This window comes from Calonectris borealis, chromosome 25 (genome assembly GCF_964195595.1).
Source record: "Calonectris borealis chromosome 25, bCalBor7.hap1.2, whole genome shotgun sequence".
Classification (NCBI taxonomy): domain Eukaryota; kingdom Metazoa; phylum Chordata; class Aves; order Procellariiformes; family Procellariidae; genus Calonectris; species Calonectris borealis.
The window spans coordinates 7,541,553-7,561,736 of NC_134336.1; the positions used below are offsets into that span (position 1 = coordinate 7,541,553).

Below are 20,184 nucleotides of genomic sequence, written 5' to 3' on the forward strand. Positions count from 1 at the left end.
CCCCGCCGAGCCCCCCGGGCCGGGTGGCACGCACGCCGCTAATCCCAGTGCAAACGGGAGTGAGCCCGCTGTGCGCCCCCAGAGCCATGTCACCCCCAGAGCCGCGTCACTCCATCCTCCCTGTAACTCCCCTCTTCGCCACCGTGCCACCCCCCCCATGGCACCACCCGCTCCCTCGCTGGCACCCAAACTGCCCTCTGCAAGGGGAAAGTCGTCCCCATTAGCCCCGGGCGCTGGTTTCAAGCCTCTCCAGCCGCACAGGGCAACGTCCCAGGCAGATGCACTAGCCCCCATCCCAGAGGGGGAGGGCAGGGGCTCGGGCAGCGGGTGGCATCCGTGACAGAGCACACAGAGCGGGGAGCAGCTCCCCTGAAGGATGCTCTTGCCATGTCCATACAGTGCCTGGTGGGGTTGTGCTCTGGGCCGAGGCCATGGCTCTGCCTCCCTTCGCTAGCACAGCAACAGGGACATCCCTCGGGGGTCTCCAAGCCCAGCGAGGAGGTGAAGCACCCCAGTACACCCTGACCCTGCAGGCAGCACAGGGCACTCAAACCATGCTCCCACCCAAACACCCTTTCCACCCCTTTTTTCTCCCTAATTCGTTTCCATCCTGCCCTGCAAGGGGAAGGTGGCACCTGGGTGGATGGGGGGGTGTCTCTGCATGGCAGCCCCCCACCCTGAGCATGCAGCGCTCCCGGCTCCCATGGGCCAGCAGGACCCCACAGCCCCAGTCCCCTACACCAGAAGCAGCCGCCACGCTACCAACACAGGGATATAAAAGAGGAGGAGGTGTAGGGGAGGGCTGGGAAATTAAGGTTTTCAGCGCTGTCAGAGCTGCATCAAACAGGCATCCACCAGCTGATTGCTTGATTGTTATATTTTGGATGTCAAACCGGAGCAAGCAGAAACCTTTAAAATGCATCAGCGCCGCTGCCTTTTTGACGGAGGGTGTTGGTTTCCCATTAACAAGTGGAAAGCGTGAGCTGGAGCAGAAAACTTCAAGCGCTTTGGAATTGATAAAATAACAACTCCCTAATTAAGCAGAACTGTCAGTCAACAGGCGCCTGCTGCCCTGCATCAGGAAGCAGCAGCAGCTCCCAGTGCACGAGCCCAACGTGCCGGCCCAGCCCGCTGCGGCATGGGGAGCCCCGGGGAATGCACAGCCCGGGGGGGGGCAGCGGCCAGAGCATCCCCCCCCTTCCCGTTAGGCAGGGCTGGGTCCTGGTCCCAATGCTGAGCACGGCCAAAATGTTTAGATACTGTGCCTCAGTTTACCTTGCCATAAAACCATGTAATGCAACCCGCAGCTTGGAGGGGAAGGAGAGGCCTGACCACAAAATGCACCCTGTGCCCGCATCCTTCCCCCTCCAAGCCTAGGGAAACACATCCCTGACGGACACATCGGACACCATAGCCAGGCGCGGGTGCAGCATCCCCACCGCCGGCTGGATGCGGCAAGGGGTCCTGCTGGGAAAGTCCCCCCCAGTGCCGGAGCAGGGCGGGAGGGTTTGGAGAAGTCCTGCAGGACCAGCAGCAGCACAGCCAGCACCTGTGGGGATGCCGTGCCCTCGGCCGGGCTCCCAGAGCTCTGTCGTTCCACTCTCCCCAGCGCAGGGAGGCTGCGAAGGAGCTAATTAAAGCAGCCCATTACCCGAGACCCCCCTCCGACACCGCTGTGCTGGGTAATGAAACGCTTTAAATTCGCCATGCTTCTCCTAGGCCTGGGGCAGGAGGGACGTGGCATCTCCAGGGGCTCTTTAATAAGGCGCCAGCAGCTCGTTACTACAAAATTGACTGCCCAGCGCTCCGGGTGCTCCCGCGGCACCACGAGCTGCCAGCCTGCCCCGGGGAGGGATGCGCAGGGGCACCCAGGGGGTCCGGGGCAGGGGACAGCCGGGAGGGACACGAGGCTGTGGGGAAGGTGTTTAACCCCTGGCACGCTGGTGTCCGACAGACTGCCAAGCAAAGGGGGTCTGCACGCCGCTCCTCTCCCCGGGCCGTTGCCAGCCCTCACGCTGCCTGCCCCAGCTGGGGAGGGGGCACCTGCATCAGGACAGGCCCGAGGGTCCCCTGCCCAGCCCGGCGTGCAGGCAGGTCAGGCAGGGCGTCTCGCTGGTCCCCTCAGCCCTCCCATCTGCCCTGCGACCGGCCGAGGGCTGTACTGGGAGCTTTAAGCCACAGTGCCAACGTGGGGGCAAAGGGGGCTGCCGGGGGGGAGCAGGCAGCCGCGGTGCAGCCCAGGCAGCGGAGCCACCTGCCCGCAGCCCAGGGGAAGATCGGCAGAGCCACGGCGGAGCCACTCCGACCCAGAGATGGGCCAGGAAGGTGGAGAGCACCCCATCCCAGGGTGCACCCAGGTGAGCCCACTCGAGCGAGCAGCCCCTGCAAATGCCCCTTCGTGCCCAACAGCAGCTGGACCCTGAGCCTGTCCCTCCCCCCCTGCACATCACGCGCCATGAAGCCTCCGGGGACGCAGCCCCTTGGAGAAAGCCACCAAACCCCACAGCGGGTGATGGGGCTCCATTGGTGGCACCCCGGGCAGTGCCGGTACGGGGACACAGGGTGGGCACCATCGCTACCCAAGGGGCACCAAGAAGGGCGTGGGGGGCAAGGGACGGGGCTGAACAACCCGCGTTGCTCCCACACGCTCCCTGGTGGAGGCTTTGCCGGGAGAAGGTGTTGGCCCTCCCGTGCCTCTGGGACACATCAGGGGACCCCCCAATGACAGCTGACACGGTGAAAGGCCACTGCTGCTTTCCCGGGAGGATGCCCTCGAGGGTCGCCTCTGCCAGGACTGATGCGGGCAGGCAACGCTGCTGTCACAGCCTGTCCTCGCCCAGGGGCCAAAAGCCCGTGCCGGCACAGGCGGGACAGGAATCCTGTGCCACCTTGCACACCCGCACAGACACACCCGCGCGTTGCCACTGTCCCCCGTGCAAGCCCTGGCACGCCCAGAGAGGACACAGGTCACTCCTCCCTCCCGTGCAAACCCCAGCACTCGCCTGTGACAAGGACAGCTGGCGCCGCCGTCCCCAGCCGGGGTCCATCCCACCCGGGGAGGGCTTTGCTTGATGGCGCTGGCAGCACCGGGAGACACGAGCATCCCCCTTCCCCGCTCCCGCCTGGCCATGGCCGGGCACACAAACTTGCTCATGACTCCGTCCCCTCACCCTCGCTCCCCTGGGCTGCCCTTCAGGGACACCCGGCCGGGGGGGTCCCCAAGCGTCCCACACCCCCAGGGTGATACACACGGCTGCCCGGGAATCCCTTTGCTCCCCATCACAGCCCTCCCAGCCACCAGTCCAGAGCCCCAACAAACACCCCTGCCGTGTCCCCAGATCCCACCAGTGCATGCCCCCCACTGTCCCCAACGGGTGCGAGCCTTGGGGAGATCCCTCTCCCCCAGCGAGTGCCCAAGGCCATGCAGGTCTCGCCCCAGGTGGAGGTTTGAGAGGCCCCCACACAACTGCCACCTCTGCAGCCCCTGACACCCTCCCCCGGTGAATCTCCACACCAGGGGGACACCGGCTGCCCCCTGCCCACCCATCACGAGCAGGGCAAGGCAGCAACACCACGCAACACCAGCTCCCACAGCCCGTCCGCAGGTGCCACAGACAGAGTCCAGCCTCTCTGCCCCAAAAGAGCCCTGTTTGCGACCAAGAAGGACCCCCCCAGGCGGGCCGGGTCCGGCCGCCTCCGACGGAGCCAGGGCACGCCGTGCCAAGACTGCAGGCTGGTATTAGAGCCCCCGAAGCCTCATTACACACTAATCACACTGGAGGTGACAGGGCTTAGGGGAGGGCTTAAGAGAAACCGTCTCCTTTTTACTGACACCATCTGGACACGGGCAATCTCTTCCCCCTTCCCAGCACGGAGCCGGGCGAGCGCCAGCCGGAGGGGCAGGGGCCGGTGCGACCCCCCCAGGACCCAGCACCCTCCGTGCCCTCGCCCGGTGCCGGGATGGTCAGTGCGACGCAGCCCCAGCTGGCACCGAGCAAGACGGGGATTGCTGCCCGTGCCAGGGATTTCTAACAAGCCCATGGTGCCAGCCGGGAGCAGAGCCGGGGAAAGCCAGCGTGGAGCCTTGGGGGCCGTGTGCTGCCTGCGTGGCCCCCCGGGAGGGGGATGCGTCCCCGGGGAAGGCGGGGGCTGAGACGGGGGAGATGCACTGGCTAAAACTGCATCTTTTTACCCAGAACTGGGTAAAAGCCAGCCCGGAGACACCTGTTTGGGGACAGCCCTCCCTCCGGCTGTCCTGCCAGGCACATCGCCGGCACTCAGGGACCTGGCACGGCTGGGGTGCCCGCAGACAGGGACAGGCAGAGCCGTGGTGGCAGGATTGTCATCCACCGTACCCCGGTGCTCGCAGGCCAGTGGGAGTGCGGGTCGCGACCACCCTCCCCGCCGCCATCCCCCTCTCCCTGACCTCCCCGGGGAGGATGGCGGCACGGCGCTCCGGCTCTGCCGAGCCACCCAGCCCGAGGCCAGCGGGTGAACCGGGGACAAGCTCACCCCGGCTCCAATGCGCAACGCCACGAGGCACCAGCCCTCCCCAAAACTTGACCGAGCCCTTATCCCCCCAACCACGAGGAAAGCGGGGATCCCCCACAGCCCCACAGCCAGGGGCAAGCTCCGGCTGCCCCAGGGGAAGCATCCAGAGTCCGGCGCGCCTTTGGGAGCAGGGGGGAAAGTTGTGCTGGGGTTCGGGTCAGGGGGGGTCAGGTACCTTCCAGCCGGCAGAGCTGTTGCTGTCTCCTTTATCCTTAAAGTAGGGGACGTATCGCACCATCCAGTCGTAGATCTGCGAGAGGGTGAGGCGCTTCTCCGGCGAGCTCTCGATGGCTTTGGTGATGAGGTCGGCGTAGGAGAGGTTGCCCCAGGCGTTCCTCCGGGAGGTCTTGGCCTTACGGAGCTGCCCGACGTCCGCGCCGGGGGGCGGCAGGGAGGCGGCGGCGGCTCTGCGCTCCGCCGGGGCCGCCGCGTTCTCGGCTCCCTCCCCGCCGCCGGCCGCCAGCGCCGGGGGTCCTCCCGCCGCGCCCCCATCCTCCTCCTCCGCCGCGAAGTCGGGGTGGGGGAGAGGCCAAGTGCAGGACCGGGGCCGGCTCTGCGGCTCGAAATCCGGGTCGATCTCCACCTGATGCGCCTGGAGCTTTTCTTCCATGGTCCCCTCCCCGCCGCCCCCCCCCCCCAACAACCCCCTCCCCGGAGTTACGGTCGGTTTCCACCCAAAAAAAAACCAAACAACAACAACAAAAAAAAACAACCCAAAAACACGAGAGGGAGAGGAGTGCGAAGAAGGGCTCCAAGCTCGGCTGGAGGGGAAGAAGGGAAGGAGCAGCCGCTCCGTGCGCCCGGGTCCTGGCGGGGTGCAGCCCGGAGTCCGGCGGAGCTCTAGGAGGCGGCTCTGCCCGGCTCCACGCCGGGAGACGGGAGGCTAACGGGAGAGACGAGCCGGGGGGGATGCTGCATATTCATCGGTCGCCTCTCCGGCCCCGGGCGAGACGGGGGTTGGTTTTTGGTTTGGTTTTTTGGTTTTTTGTTTTTTTTTTTTACCAGCCGCGGAGCTCCGGAGTCGTTCCCGGCACAATAGGCAGCGGGGCGGCTGCGGGCGGGCAGGGCGCGGGGGCTGCCGCATCCATCGGCGGAGGCTGCACCGGGCTGGCGGCGCGGTCAGGCAGCAACAGATGAACCGGAGCGACCGGCGGCGGGCGGCATCCTCGGCCGGGGACCGGCGTACTCCGGAGCCGGGCGGCGGGGCACCTGGGCGGGGAGAGGCGGGATGGATGGGGGCGGGGGGAGCCTCGGGCACGGCGGGCGCGCAGCCTCCCCCCGGGCGGCTCGGGGCCGCGGCGGGCGGCCCGGCGCTAAGTCCGGCGGCGCGGCGGAGCCATGCTGGCGGGCGGCACGCACCTGACAGCGCCGGGCGAGGGCGGCGGCGGCGGCGGGCGGCTCCCCGCCCCTACGCCCCCCCGCTCCGTTTCAGCGGCCGCGCACCTGCCCGCCGCCGCCGCCGCCGCCGCGCTGCCGCCACGGCGCGGGCGGGCCACATGCTGGGGCGGCCGCCGTTCGCTCGCTCGTTCGCTCGCTCCTTCCCTCCCTCCGCCGTGCCCGGCCCCGAATGCGGGCGCCGCCGTGACACAGGGGGAGGGCCCGGAGGGGCGGGAGGAGGGCGGGGGCGGGGAGTGCCCCGGCGCCGCGCGGGGCAGCGGCGGGGCGGGACGGAGCGGAGCGGAGCGGAGCGGGACGGAGCGGAGCGCCCCGGCACCGCGCTCCCCGCCCCGGCACCGCGGACCCCCGGCGGCGGCGGCGGCCCCACGTGCGCCCCGGGCGCCCCCCATTGTTGCCCCGAGCCGCCGCCGCCGCCTCATTGGCGGGAGGAGCCCCGCGGACACGCCCCCCCCGCCCGCCTATTGGCTCGGCGCCGGCGGGACGCTCCGCGGAGGGGAGGGGGAGTGGGGGGGGGGAGCGGACCCTCCCCGCGGGTGACGTCAGGGGTGCCGGCTGCATCCGCGCGTCACCCCGGGCAACGCCGCCGCCGGGCGGCGGGACACGCCCCTTTACTACGGGTCACGCCCCCTCGCCCACCGCGGCCACGCCCCTCCGCCGCGGTCGGGGGAGACCCCCGCAAGCGGGCCCCGCCCCCACGCCGCACAGCCCCGCCCCCTGCCTGGAGGACACGCCTCCCTCCGCACAAGCCCCGCCCCCGCCGCCCACGCCCCGGGGTGGCTGCGCCCGCGTGGGGGAGGGCGCCCCGTGGGGTCGGCCCTGCCCCGCCCGCCCGCAGCGCCCCGGCCCCCGCTCGGGGTCCCAGCCCGCTCCCCGCCCGGTCCCAGCAGCCCGGGCTCCCGGCGGGGCCGGTGACTCCCCGGTGATGTCACCGCAGGGGTATGAGGTGCCAGTGAGGTCAGACGCGCGAAGCCCACCCGGGGCTGGGGCCGATGCCTGCGGACCTCTGCCCCGTGCTGGGCCTGGCAAGGCCGGAGGCCGGAGGGCAGCTCGGTGCGTCGGCGCCTGCCTTTCTGCACGCACCCCTGCACCGCGCGCCTCCCCTCGCACCCACGAGGGCGCACACGCATCTCTCACCCCGCACCCACCGGGGACACGCGCCTGCTCCAGCACCCACAGTGCATGGCCGAGCACTGCCCGCACCCACCTCCCCGCCTGCACCACACTAGGACACATCCCTCCTCACGCACCCACTGGGGACGCACACCTGCCCCTGCACCCACTGGGGACAGGGGTGTCCGCAGCAGTTGTGTCCCCCCACCCTTGCCCCTACCCACCGCATACACAGCCTGCCTCCCCTCCATCCACCCAGGGACTGGCGCCCGCCTGCCCCACACTGACCGTCCCCACTGCAGACCCACGCGCCGTGCCTCGCTGGCCCTGGGGACACTGTCACCGAGCACCCTGGCTCGCTCTGGGCCTTTGTCACCCTTGCTGCCGCCAGCTGTGCCTGTAACAGCCTCTTTAATGCCACAGTCACACGCAATACTTTTCCTGCAGTCCCACTCGTTGTCCAAGGGGACGGACTAAGGTTACCCAAGCAACTACGAAGCTGACGGTTCCAGCCTTGAAGTTCTTGGCCTGACAGCTCTAATAATATAATAAAGTATAATATGATCTAATAAATAGAATATAATACAATAAATATAAGGCAGTATACAGGAGGGACTTGACAAGCGCTCTGTTTCACACCACCTGCAAGCGGTAGCGGTGGCCGCAGGTGCCCCAGCCGTCCCTGGAGGCACATCCCAGCTGGCTGGGGGCTGAGGTGTTGCATTCCCCAGCCCCCCGCCATGCAGACGGGGACCTGCTGGCCAACCCCCACATCTACTGGTCCAGGCGGGCTGAGCCAGGCTGGCACCAGATGTGCCGGGGCCAGCCTGGCTGCGGCCGCATGGGGTGTGCGGTGCCAGAGCACCCTTGGGATGGACCTGACCCCAAACCCCCCAACCACCCAGACCCCAGGGTGGAGCCAGCCTCCGCATGTCCCTGTGCCTCCCTCCTCCCCAGAGCATTTCTCCTGGGATCTATCCCAAACTTTCCTTGCTACAGTTTACACCCACGGTCTCCTTCCCCTAGCCCGAGGGCCTGGAGGCAGGATCGTTCTCTCCTCTCTCGGCAGCCTTTTGCCCACTTGGAGCCGGCAGTGTTTCTTCCCTCAGTCTTGCCTTTATTAGTCAAAACCCTCCCACATTTCTCACCCGCTCTTCCAGCCTTGTTTTTCCAGCCCAGGCTCAGCTCTCCAGTGCCGAGCCGAGCGGGAGGGTCCCAGCCTGCACAACCCTTCCCGTGCTGCTCCCGTGGGTGCCTCTTCTCCACGGTGCCGCTTGGTTTCTCCAGCAGCATTTCTCCGCCTCCGCTGCAGCGGGCGCATCTCCTTGCCATCGCCCTGAGCCACCTCACCCCTTGGGTGATGGGGTTCAGACCTCCCTGCCCGTGCTGCCAGGTCACTGCAGTGCTTTATCAATACCTCATGCTGCAGAAACATGCTGGTCTTGCTCCCCTGCTGCCTCAGTTTCCCCACTTGTAAAGCAGTACTCACCCTTGCAGACAAGGATGGCTGCTCATGGTGAAGGTGAGAGGCGGGTGTTGGATGGCTTCATGGCTCCTTGCACCTAAAAGCAACCAAAGCTGCCCAGCACTCCCATCCCTGGCTTACCCAGGGTCTCATCCCTGGCCCCCTCGTTTGGCCCCAAGGGTGCAGAGCAGCACGTTTCTGGGTGCATGTGGCCCCAACCAAGGCACCCATATGTCTGGGGTGCACAGAGGTGGATGTTCAGCCCTCTACCCCGCAGCAGCAGCGCGGGGCTGCCTTCCAGCATCACCTTCCCGAGCACCTGGTTAATTGTCACTTAACCGCCTGGCACCAGGCAGGAGCGTCTCTGTTAAGCCAGCTGCACACTGCCACCGTCCCCGTTAAGCAACAGGCCGTGCTGCTCATCCATCGCTTTATGGCAAGAGGCAGTCTCGGGAGCAGAGCTGGGGCACACCGAGCTGCCTCACCTCTCCCTCGCACCCCGGGGTGGCCCCTGGTCCCGCCTGCCCCGTCCCAGATGCCAGGCGCCCGCCACAGTGCATGGCCATGCCTGGGGAAGCAGGGGGGGGGTCTGCGGGGTAAGCGCTGATTTTTATTAGTCAAAACCCTCCCACATCTCTCACCTGCTCCTCCAGCCCTGTCTTTCAGGGGTGAGCACCAGAGCAGCGGGTTTGGGGGAAAAAGCACAGCAGAGCCCGGCTGGGCGGCAGCAGCAGCAGGGAAGGGGGCGATGGGGGTGGTTGGGGCTGCAGGGTCCGGGCACTCATCCTTCCCACAGCCAGCGCAGCCGTCGCCTGGTGCAACCCCCTGCTCTGTCCTTTCCCTGCCGCTTCCAGCAGCGTCTGGGCAAAGGCGTCCCGTGGGGTGCCGTGCTCCCCTCCCCTCTTCCTAGCTGGCTGGGAAACGGGGCTCCTCTGGCCCCCAGGCCCCGGGACAGGAGCCACTTTGCTCTTGATGATGATGATGATGCCACTCAACACCTTGGTTTATCATGTGAAGCTCACGCTTCGGGAGAGCGAGGGAAGGGGTGCCTTACACAGGTGTGTCCAGCTTCAGTAAGGTGCCTGGCACCTCCAAGGTGGGAAGAATGAGGCTGAAAGGGAAAACAGGAGCTCAGTGGGGATGGAGCGAGCAGGACCAGCTCTGATATGTCCTGCCACACACGTGTGAGCTGCTCCTTGCAAGTGGGGGTGGCAGCGAGGGGGCTGTAGCTGCCCTGTCCCAGCACTGTCCCCCCAGGAAGCACCAGATCTGTGCCCACCATCAGCGGATGGATGCTCCGGTGCCTGGGGATTGCTGGATGCTCTAGTGCCTTGGCTGCTGCAAGTCAGCTGCAAAACTGGTCTGAATGGTCTCAGAATGATCTGAACAGGAGGACCTCCAGTGTGCACCATGCTGAGCCCCACAGCATCTGCTCCCCAGGGCAAACCCTCCTTGTGATGGGGCAACTGGGACAGTGGGGCTTGGGCAGAGCTGGGGCAGGGGCAGACCCACGGACAGAAGGCATGAAGGGAGAGTGGCCAGTTGTGGGAGGAGAAGGAGGAGCAAGAGGAGAAGGAGGAGGAGGAGGTCTGCTGCTCCAGGCATCTCCTCACTGTCTAGATCCCCGGCATGGCAGTGCAGCCTGAGCCCCTGCGCCACCATCTCCCCTGCAGCTCTGGGCAGAGCCAAGGCTTGGTGTCGTTGCCGGGTGCTGGCATCACCTCCTCTCCTACCAGGCCAGCAGGACCTCCGTCTTTCTTCCACCTGAATGATTCCCACAACATCCCTTGCAGAACCCCTCTGCCTTCCTTCCCCCCGGGATTTACACCTGAGGGCTATTTTGAAGCTCCCATCTCCTTCACCATCCCTGCTGGGGGGTGCCCAGCAGCGCCAGGGTCCAGAGCAGCCCCACGGGTGCTGATGGAGCTGTGGGAGCCAGCACAGGAGCTGAGGAGGAACCGCGCTGGGCAGTGCCCTGCTAGAAGGCAGGTGGGGATATCTGCCCACACAAAAAACCACCAGCAGGCTCCAAGGACTGCATTTGTGACCGATTTGTCACGCCGCCAAGGAAAAATCCAGCTTTCAGCATCACAACACAGAGTACCCGGCTGCAAGGGTGCTCCCCTGGCACCGCGGTCTGGCTGGGTGAGAGGATAGCGAGGGGCAGCCGGGGAGAGGGGAGCACCTTCTGGGTGCCCATCTCACCTCGCAGCCCGTCACCCTCACCTCAGGCCACCCCGCCAGCCCCCCACTCCCGACGGGAATCAGCAGACAAGATTTCCCACGGGTGTCCGCAGAGAGCCAGAGGGAAAAGTACCAAGAAAATCCCAGCAGCGTTCAAGGCGTCTGCTCTGCACCGAGAGGGAAAGCCACACGTGCAGCGCATCCTATGAAATGACAATTCACCCGAATGCTAATTCGGGCCTTTGAAACGCCGCGTGTGACGATCCAGCGTCGTCTCCTCGCAAAGCGCCTGGATGTTGCGGCGCAAAAGGATCTCAAGCGGCACATATTAAAAAATACTTTCACGGAACATAAAGTGGAAGTTAAGCGAATGAAATGATAAAGTCAAATTGAAATATTTTTACTTTCCTGAAATGAGCTTGGTGTTTTGACATGATCGGAATAAACATTTTGACACTGCTGAAACAAGAAAGTCAAAGTGATTCTGCTAGACTTCCTCCTGGAGAAAATGGCAGCAAAATCGACAAGTTCCCAGGGAAAGATTTGATTTCAGTAAAACCCTGTTTTCTGATGGAAAACCGTTCCAGACAACGTTTTCCGTCAGCCCTGTTCAGAGAGCAGGTTTCCAGGAGAGACCTGGGTCACCTACTTGCCAGACACCCGAGTTATTTCCCGGAGCTGCAGCGGGGAGGGAAAGCTGCCTCCGTCCTGCCTGGGAAGGGAGGGATGAGGAGGGATGGACGCACCCCTGCGCACCTTGGGGTTGGATTCTCCAGCGTCTCGTAAGGGCTGATGCTGAACCCTTAGTCCACGAAAGGGGCACAGGCAGTCCAACAGCAGCAGGGTTTGTCTCCTCCTTCACATCCATGTTCATGCTCACATCATGTCAAACCAAGTGCATCATAGCAGGACTAAATTTTCATACTTTTATTTGGGGAAATTTCAAGAACAAATGTTTTTAGTTGAAAACCGAAATCGTTGCATATTGAAGGGCTGGAGTTTTGCTGAAAAACCAAGCAGACACTGTAGGAATAGCCTCGTGTAGCTGATAGCTCCATTTTTTATGTGATACGAGTGGGGTGGAAAATTTCTGACCAACATTTGGTGTATGCTATTGGTATTAAATTTTGCGCCAGAACAGCATTTAGGGAAAAATCTGTTCTTTAATAATAGTAATGCTTAATAATAGTTTTCAATGCTAATTCTTGGTAGCAATTCCATGTGATTAAATATACCTTTACTCAATAGAAAACACTGTATGTCATGCAACAAGTTCATGAACCCTCTAATCTCACCTTCTGGCATAGCTACCTGGCCAAACACGAAGGCAGTAAAATCCCTCCGGCCCAGCACACTATTCCCTGTCTCCGCACCAAAAGGCTGCGTCAGCTCCTCTGGGCTCAGCGTCACCCTGACAGCTCACAGTCACTTGTCCCAGTCCCTGTCTCCCCAGGCAGAGTCCCCCATCATCTAAGTGAGGACCGTTTTGGCAAGAGACCTTAGCGGGATGTGGTCAGCTCCTAGCACTGGTGTCCCACAGGTGAGGGCATGAAAAGCTTGCCAGAGACTCATTTTTTGTGTGGATGAATCACTATGCCATTAGCACCCGTGAGGTCGTCGGCAGGGCTGTGCCAATCCCGATGGGAAGCATTTACCGGCAGCTGAGCTCCTTCGGGGAGCCCCCTTCACCTCCCAGGTCCCTACGGGGGAGCGTGCCCCATGTCCCCAGGCTCTGCCATGTCCCGTGCCCTGCCAGGGCCCTGCCGGCCTGGAGGAAATTTCCAGCACCAGCCACCTCCCGCAGTGTCTCTCCTTGCGGGTGCTGTCGGTGGCCAGCGTGGAGGTGAGCAAAAAGGCACCCCAGCCCCAGCACCCCTCCAGGCACCGCACCAGGAGGTCCCCAACATCCCTGTTGGGCTTCGCCCTGCACGATGGCGTCCGCGCCGGGGGCTTGGTTACCCCTGAATTTGCAAGATTGATTCCTCAGACTGAGATCAGTCACAGCTTCTTCAATAGCTTCAACCTCTATTTGCATTTAGAGGCGAAAACATTCCTCTCGGAGGTTGCATGCTAATGCAGCATCCAGGAATCCCTGCATGATTGCTTCCTAGTTAGTCTCATCTGCCTGAGTGAACCGAGAACTGTTAAACACATTGAGCGTGTCAGACCAGATATTATCAGAAATAAGACTACCTTTCGCTGGCACCCATGGCTTGCAGACACACAGCAAAGGGTTATTTAAATCTTTTCCAGCTGCCTCCTGTGTTTCCAGAGAGGCTCAGCTCTGACAGGTCTTTTAACTCTTCCCTTCCGTTAGGTGATGTTATTTTGGTTTGCTCCTTCCTCTCCCAGGCTTCAGGAGTCATCGTCGACCTGCGCAGCTCCCTGCGGTCCAATCACCCCTGCGGGCTCCCCTCAGCATCAGCGATGTCTCCCACCACCCTCCACCTTGCTCACACACTCAGCAGCCGCCCCGGCTGGAGACGGCACTGGCAATCCCGGACGCCCGCACCCAGCCCCCTCCCCTCCAGTTTTGGATGCCCCAAACTTAACTCTGTGCTTCACATTTCAACTGCAAACCCCAAAGCCTCTCGACCGCCAGCCCGCGGCTGCGTTGTCCCTCCCCACCCCGGCTTGGCACTCTCCCTACCGCCTCCTCCTCGGAGCAGGGCTGCGTGGCTGCCTTCCCAGAGCACATACTGAATATGCTGTTTCACGAGCCTGCCTTGGAGCAGGAGCAGGAATCAAGAGTAAAACCCCAGTTTGCACGGCCAGCGTGTTTGAGAAGGGCCATCTGGCTGGGCTCACGGTCCAAGCTGAATTTGCTGGATGGTTTTGAAGGTCACTGAGCAGGGACTGAACATGCTTCCATATTTTCACTATAAATACCTGCATTTCCAAGGGAAAGAGCAGGAGCACATGCCTGTACGAAGGGTCCGGGGGCTATGCATGCCCTGCCTGTTGAAAGGGGAGGTGGGCAGGACCCCGGAGCAAAGAAACAGGGCTGTAGGAGCATGGGCACACACATACGCGTACAGACACTTGCTGACACACCCGTGTGTGCAATCTCATGTGCACACACATGCGTGCCACATGCACACATCCATACACGCACTTATACACATGTGCCCACATTCATGTACATGTCCATGCACGTGCACACACACACGCATGCACATGCACCATGCACGCACACACATGCACCTGCTCAGAGGCCCTGGTTCTTCCAGCTGGGACAGGCTCCGTCCCCGAGCCGGGTTGCTCTGGCTGACCTGGGCCACGCTGCTCTGGCAGCAGAGCTGTGCCCCCTTTTGAAGCAGAGCCCTTGTGTCCATGGGCTCCAGCGAGTCCCTTTGTCCCCACAGCAGCCAGGAGGAGGACAGGAATGATCCAGGATCCCCAAGACCCTTGAAGACCCCTTGCTCCAGGTCTTCCCATGCTCTTCCACAGCCACCCAGCCTTCTCCTACATTGCACAGACCAGGATCCAGCACCCAGCACCCAGCATCCAGCACCCACCACCCAGCTGCAGTGCTCAGGACCTTCTCCCAGCCATGCTGACCACTGCATGGGGACAGCCAGCCCCGTGCCACTCAGACAGGACCAAGGCTCTCTGTTGCTTTCCTGAAGAGCCCTGGAGGAGAGCTCTGGGCTCCTGCTGCTCCTCGGTGCTGGCCACGTGCCCGCACCACGCCAGCCGCGCAGCCCAGCCATCTCCCTTTGCCCCTTGGAGAGCAAACGCTCCGGGCAGGCGGCTCGGTCATCAGCCAGGAATGAAGCATCCTTTGCGTGCGTGGGGCAGGGAGCCAGCAACTGGGGGGTGGAGGAGGCAGCACTGCCGGTCACCGCGGCAGGGGAACGTGTTTTCCATCAGTGTGTGCCGCGAGGTGTGGGGGGACGGCGTGGGGACAAGTGTGAGCACGGGTCAGCGTCTGGCCCGCTCGGGGCATGTCTTGGGACGGCCAGCTGACACTTTGCTGGGCTTTGCTGCCAAGACCACGCTGCAAGAGGGAGGTTACCTCCACCAAAGGCACAAACCTGGCTCTTACAGTGATCGTGGGAGTCTCGCCCCATCACAGCACCAGACCCAGGTGGATCCTGCATCCCCAAGGTGGCAGGGAGCTGAGAGCATCGCCGTACCAGAACTGCACTGACCTTGGGAAGCCAGACGGGAGATTTGCCAGGGCCGTTGCACTCTTGGGTCTCTGCAATAGCCTTACATCCATGTCCATTCCCGCACACACCCCCAGCCGGTGCTGAGGATCCCATCTGCCCTGGGCAGCCCTGCTTCGGGTGCAGGGAGAGCAGGAGGTCCTAGGAGGACAGGGAACGGATGGGAGAGCCCATCCAGAGGCAAAGGTGCAGCCGGTGATGCCACAGCCCCAGGCAAGCCTGCAGAGGAGACGGGGCTGAGCTGGGGAGGCACAGGAGGGCCAGATGCTGGAGGGCTGGGTGTCTCCCGTACCTCGGGACCCTCTGCCGTGCCTGGGTGAGGTGGAGGGCTGTGCCCTATGGCAGGGACACGCACACCCTCCCCAGGCAGCCTATGGCTCTTTCCCTCGAGCCGGTGCTCGCAGCCCGGGGGCTGGCTGCCTGGTGGGTGTCCACAAAGCGGGGTTGTCCCCAGGCTGCCTGCAGCTCACCAAACGGGGCTGAGTCCTGCACCCAGAGCCTGGGCACCCCAGCCTTGTCCCAGTCCACCCGCACCCCGTGCCTCGTCCCCACCGGGCTTTTCCCTGGGGCTGCACTCTCCCCTCGTGCTGAGGCGCTGCTTTTCCTCCTTTTCCCAGTTGGATGAGCAGCCTGTTCATGCTTTGGGAGTTTCTCACCCACAGCCCCCTGTGCCACGAAACCCAGCCAGAGCTTTAGTGGGCAGAAGTGGTGCTGAGAGGCATTTCTCACCTCCAAACCACGCACCTGGAATTGAGGCTCATGCCGGGGAACATCCTTCACCTGCCAAAGCCCCAACCAGGGTCAGGGACCCCGTTCCCGCTGGGAGCCCATCGAAGCCCTTTCCCACAGAAGCACGGCTGCCAGCGGGGTGGTACCCGCACCCGTGTGGGAGGGAGGCGAGATGCCGAGCGCCGGCGCAGGCATTGCCAGCCCGGCTGGAGCACGGGGAACAACCCCGAGTGGAAAACAGCCGGTGCGAGGCGGGGAGGAGGGTGCGGCCGAGCGGGTCAGCGCAGGACCCGCTCCCTGCTCTGCCGTGCCAGAGGCTTGCCGGGAAGTCTTAGGCGGGTGCTCGCATCTCTGCGAGCCTCACCCTGCGGGGCCACGCTGGGTAGGCAACGCTCCCTCCCGCTCCAGCCTCCCAGCTCAGCCCCGCTTGCAAAGGCACCAGCGGAGGGGCCCCGCTGGCTGCAAACCCCACGGCGCTGGGCAAGGGACTCGGAGCAGCCCCAGGACAGGGAGGCCAAACAATATGTCTTCGTCCTGTGGAAAATTACAGATGCCTTTTTTTTTTAAAGGGTTAGGTGGGGATTTTTTTTTCCCCTGTTTGTGCAGGTATTTGTCAGAGGATATTTTTAAACAAGCACAGCACTCGGGCTGAAGTTAACCAGTGCGGCATCCGAACGGCCTGTGCTCCAGCATTCCTGTGGCTCGGGCCAGCGGGGACCTGCTGACCCGGCAGGAGAGGTCGGCCGGGAGAGGACGTGCAGTTCCCTGCCTCTGCCCACGGGGAGGAAGAAACGCCAGGCTTTCCAGGAGCGCCGGAGGAGAGCTCAGCTCCCGGGATGCCCCAAAGCAAGGCGCGTCTCCTGCTCCAGTTGCTCAGCAGTGCACAAGGCACCCGTCCCAAGACATCCCAAAAGGCGAACCCATCCGGCAGCAAGCCTGGCCCCCCCGCCCTGGCTGACACGTGGCCCAAAACCCAGGGCTGTGCTCACCCGCCAGTTCCTCTCCAGCAGCTTTGCAAATAAACAGCACGGCCTTAGCCCTGGGGTCCCGGCGCAGGAGGTCCCACCCTGCACAGAGGAGCCTGATGGATGCGGTCACCTGCTCCCTGATTGCCTTGGGGACAGCTGGGTCAATTCACGCCACTTGCTTTTTGCTTCCAGCCTGCAGCAATGCAGACCTTCTGCCTTCCCCAGCCCACTCCTTTCCTGCCTGCCTTAGTTTCCCCTAACCCTGGTGTAGCTTGCAAGAGATGTGCTGTGCAAAGGGCGGTGCATGAGATGGGCACTGCTGCAGCACAGAGGGGTGACAGGCAAGCGGCTGGACAAGGGCAGGAAGGGATCTCTGAGACCTCATCCTCACTCCACACGTGCACCAACACATGCTAACTCCAACCCATGCAATCCCCTCGCAAAACCTGGCATGCCCCCAGCACCCAAGCACACGGAGATGTACGGCAGCAACAGCCTGGGAGAGGTGCAGCGTGGGGGGGGGTCGAGCATCTCATAGCCCAGTGAAGGGTCAGGATGGCCCAGGCTTCCTGACCCAACCTTTGGGAAGCGCCGCCTCCAGCCAGCCTCGGATGGGACTCCTTCATATTGGATTTGAGCCCACGTTCTGCTCTCCACCCATCCTTCTCCCACGCAGACGGCTGGTGGCCAGTTACTGCTAGGGTTACGGGCTACAGCCAAAGACCAGGAAAAGTGGGTGACACGGGCACCATGTCCTGCCTGGTCTGGGGCTCTTTGCCAGGGGTGCAACTATGGGGAAACCCTTCCTGGTGGTGGTGGAGTAATTGCCCTGGTTAGGTCATGATGTGCCATCAGCTCTGGCCAGACCACCACCACAGAAGATGTCTTGTTCTTCCACTTGCCACGGGCATTTGACAGTGAAGGAGGTAAATTAGGATCCAGGAGCCCATTTCTCCCCCAGCCAACTGTGGACGTGTCCCTTGGAGATGTGTTGTGTGTCAGAGGAGCTCAGCTACTTCTCCTGGGTAGTGAGTGAATTCAGAGGGAGTAATTTCGTGCCTATTTTTCCCCAAGCAGTGGCGGAAACCCAGAATTCCTCGACAACTGGGCTTTACACGCTGTGTTCCTGAGGTTTGCCTCTCCCCAAGGCTCAGTGCAAAGGCTGCACTTCCCTAAAAACGCTCCTCTTGCCTATCAGGGGCTCGGCTGGCTTTGGCAATGAGCTAGGGAGTCTGTGTCAAGGTCTGTTCTTGTCAGCAAATCTGGATGAATTATCTAATCTTCTGCAGGCCTACAACAAAATGTATGTCTCAAGCCTCCGATGCACTGCAGACGTGCCAATAGCTCTGCAATTAGCTGCTTAAAAGCTGGACAATCTACAGAACTCTTTAAGCACCAGCGAGTATGAGATGAAGTGTTTCGGTGCCAGGTAATCTGCATTTAAATACTGCATGCACCACTACCCCGGGATAAAAAGGTAGGAACTGGACTGCTGTAGACAAACTGGTTAAGCAACGCATATGAGATGGGAAGCTGGCAGTGAAGGCATGCGACAAAACTCTTGCCCCAGCACTGAGCATCCACCTCAGCCTTTCCTGCACCCCCCTCCCCTCTCCAGCATCTTCCTCAGGGCCATGGACCAAGCAGGGCAACATCCCCGCTCCTCCTCTCAGCAGCATACGGGCTGAACCACTCCTCCACCTTGTGTGCCTCCTCCCCAACACCCACCTGGTCCCTTATTTATGTCAGCAGACTTCAGGATGGGAATCCACAGGAAAATCCCTGTCTGTGAGCAGCATTGACGTGAACTATGTCCTCACTCAGGGTAAATAGCCATGAGCTCAGGTAAGGGCAGCTCCCAGTTGGTGGCATGTCCCAAGAGGTCAACCAGTCCATCAGTGGAGAACTGATGTGTTTCTCTGACAAAAGGCAAAGCAAAAAAACACCCATTTCCCTATTTATTGTAACAGAACATATCTGACAGTGCCAATGCAACCTTATTTATGGTTAGCTAACACAGCCGAGGAGGAACCCAACACATGCAATTACTATCCTTTTCCCCTTGGAAGCCATATCACACCTATGTGATGTCCAAACACAGCAGGACCTGCCCCACTCCCAGGAGTTCCCAGCACATGGCAAGGGCCAGCTGATGGGTCCAAACAGAAATGGGGAGCACTGGGAGCAAGGGGTTCTCCAGATCACCTGCTTCACCGTGTTGAGGGTTACAGGCAGCACAGAGACAGAAGGGGGTCTGAAGGAGAGCAATGGGAAAGCTCAGCAGAGAATTACAGGCCTTCAGCAAGTGTGGAGGGCACCAGAGAGGAAGACATCAATGGGTTATATCTGCTGAAAGTGGCATGTAAATCCCTAGACAGGGATAATAACAGTAGTGCACTGTATTTCATCCTGCAGACATGGGGAGAGCTCTGCACAGACACCACCCGCCCCGTCATCTGCAGCACAGCTGCCATGAGCCTCCCAGATGTTTCCCCACACATTAAGCAGAGTTACAGGAACCCCAGTTTGTACTGGTTTAGGGGGACATTGTCACTGTTGCTCCTGTAAGAAAGATTGATATGGTGCATTGGGGTGGGAGTTAAGCACTTCATCCCCCAAAGCCACTTCTGAAATCTCAGCATTAGCTATAAATTCACATCAAAGGCCGTTCGCTGACACCATGGATCATCCCATTACAGCTGGTGCAAGCAGAGCCATGTGAGTACCTGAGGAATTATGTAAGAAACACTGCTCAAAGCATATTTATTTGGAGTTTGAGTCCATGGCCATCAGAGTGGGCAAGGTCCCCTTGGTGCAGTGGTGCGTACATCCAAGTGGGCAGATGCCTCCAAGGAGGCATGGAAGGGCTGAGAAGCTCTTCAAATATTTTCAACAATGTCCCTCCAGTAAACATCTTCTGCCTCATGCGCGGGACTCTGCCTGTTCGTGCAGAGACGCATTGGCCCCGTGCCCGGGGAGGGTGGTGCTGCACTTTCTCTCTTCCATGGAGTGGCCGCAGCCAAGCTGATTTCCCCACACTGAGCATCTCCACCCTGGCTGGTGTTGTCTCCTCCCACTTCCCCGGGGAGCCTTTCAGGGGGGTGGCAGGTGCTGTGGTTTTGGTGCTGTCCCAGAGGGGGCAAATCATCTCCCTGGACTGTCACCTCCTTTGGAAATGGCGTTGACATCTTTGGTTGGTGGTCTGTCCAGCCAGCTTCTAGGATGGTGCTTTTAGCCCTCTCCTACCAGGGTTTTCACTGGTTGTCTTCAGGATCCCCCATGCGGCCCTCCGTGGCCACCTCCTCATGTGCGCACCTCTGTCTTGAGGGGAGAGGGCATGCCTGGAGATGCAGACAACACAGTTGGGGGTGCTTACAAAGGAGCTGAGGTGTTTGGACCTCCCTCTACTCAACACTCATTAGACTGCAGCTAGATACCTCATCTGGTTCTGGATCTACCAGTGGGCATCAGTAAAGTAGAGTGAGTTCAGAGGAGGCCACCAAGATGGTCCAGGGGCTGGAGCATGTGCCATTGTGAGGAGAAGCTGAGGGAACGAGGACTGGATACAGGGGAAAATTTTTTCACCATGGGGAAAGTCAAACATCAT

At 61.9% G+C, this 20,184-nt stretch overlaps 1 protein-coding gene across 1 annotated transcript in view; it reads right to left on the reverse strand.

The window, feature by feature from the left end:
- Positions 1 to 5,780, reverse strand: part of FOXO6 (forkhead box O6) — a 39,425-nt gene extending 33,645 nt beyond the window's left edge. The window contains exon 1 of the mRNA XM_075173171.1: positions 4,727 to 5,780. Within this exon, the coding sequence (XP_075029272.1) occupies positions 4,727 to 5,161 (435 nt within the window). The 5' untranslated portion in view covers positions 5,162 to 5,780. The remainder of the gene's footprint in view (positions 1 to 4,726) is intronic.
- Positions 5,781 to 20,184: the final 14,404 nt, after the last annotated feature.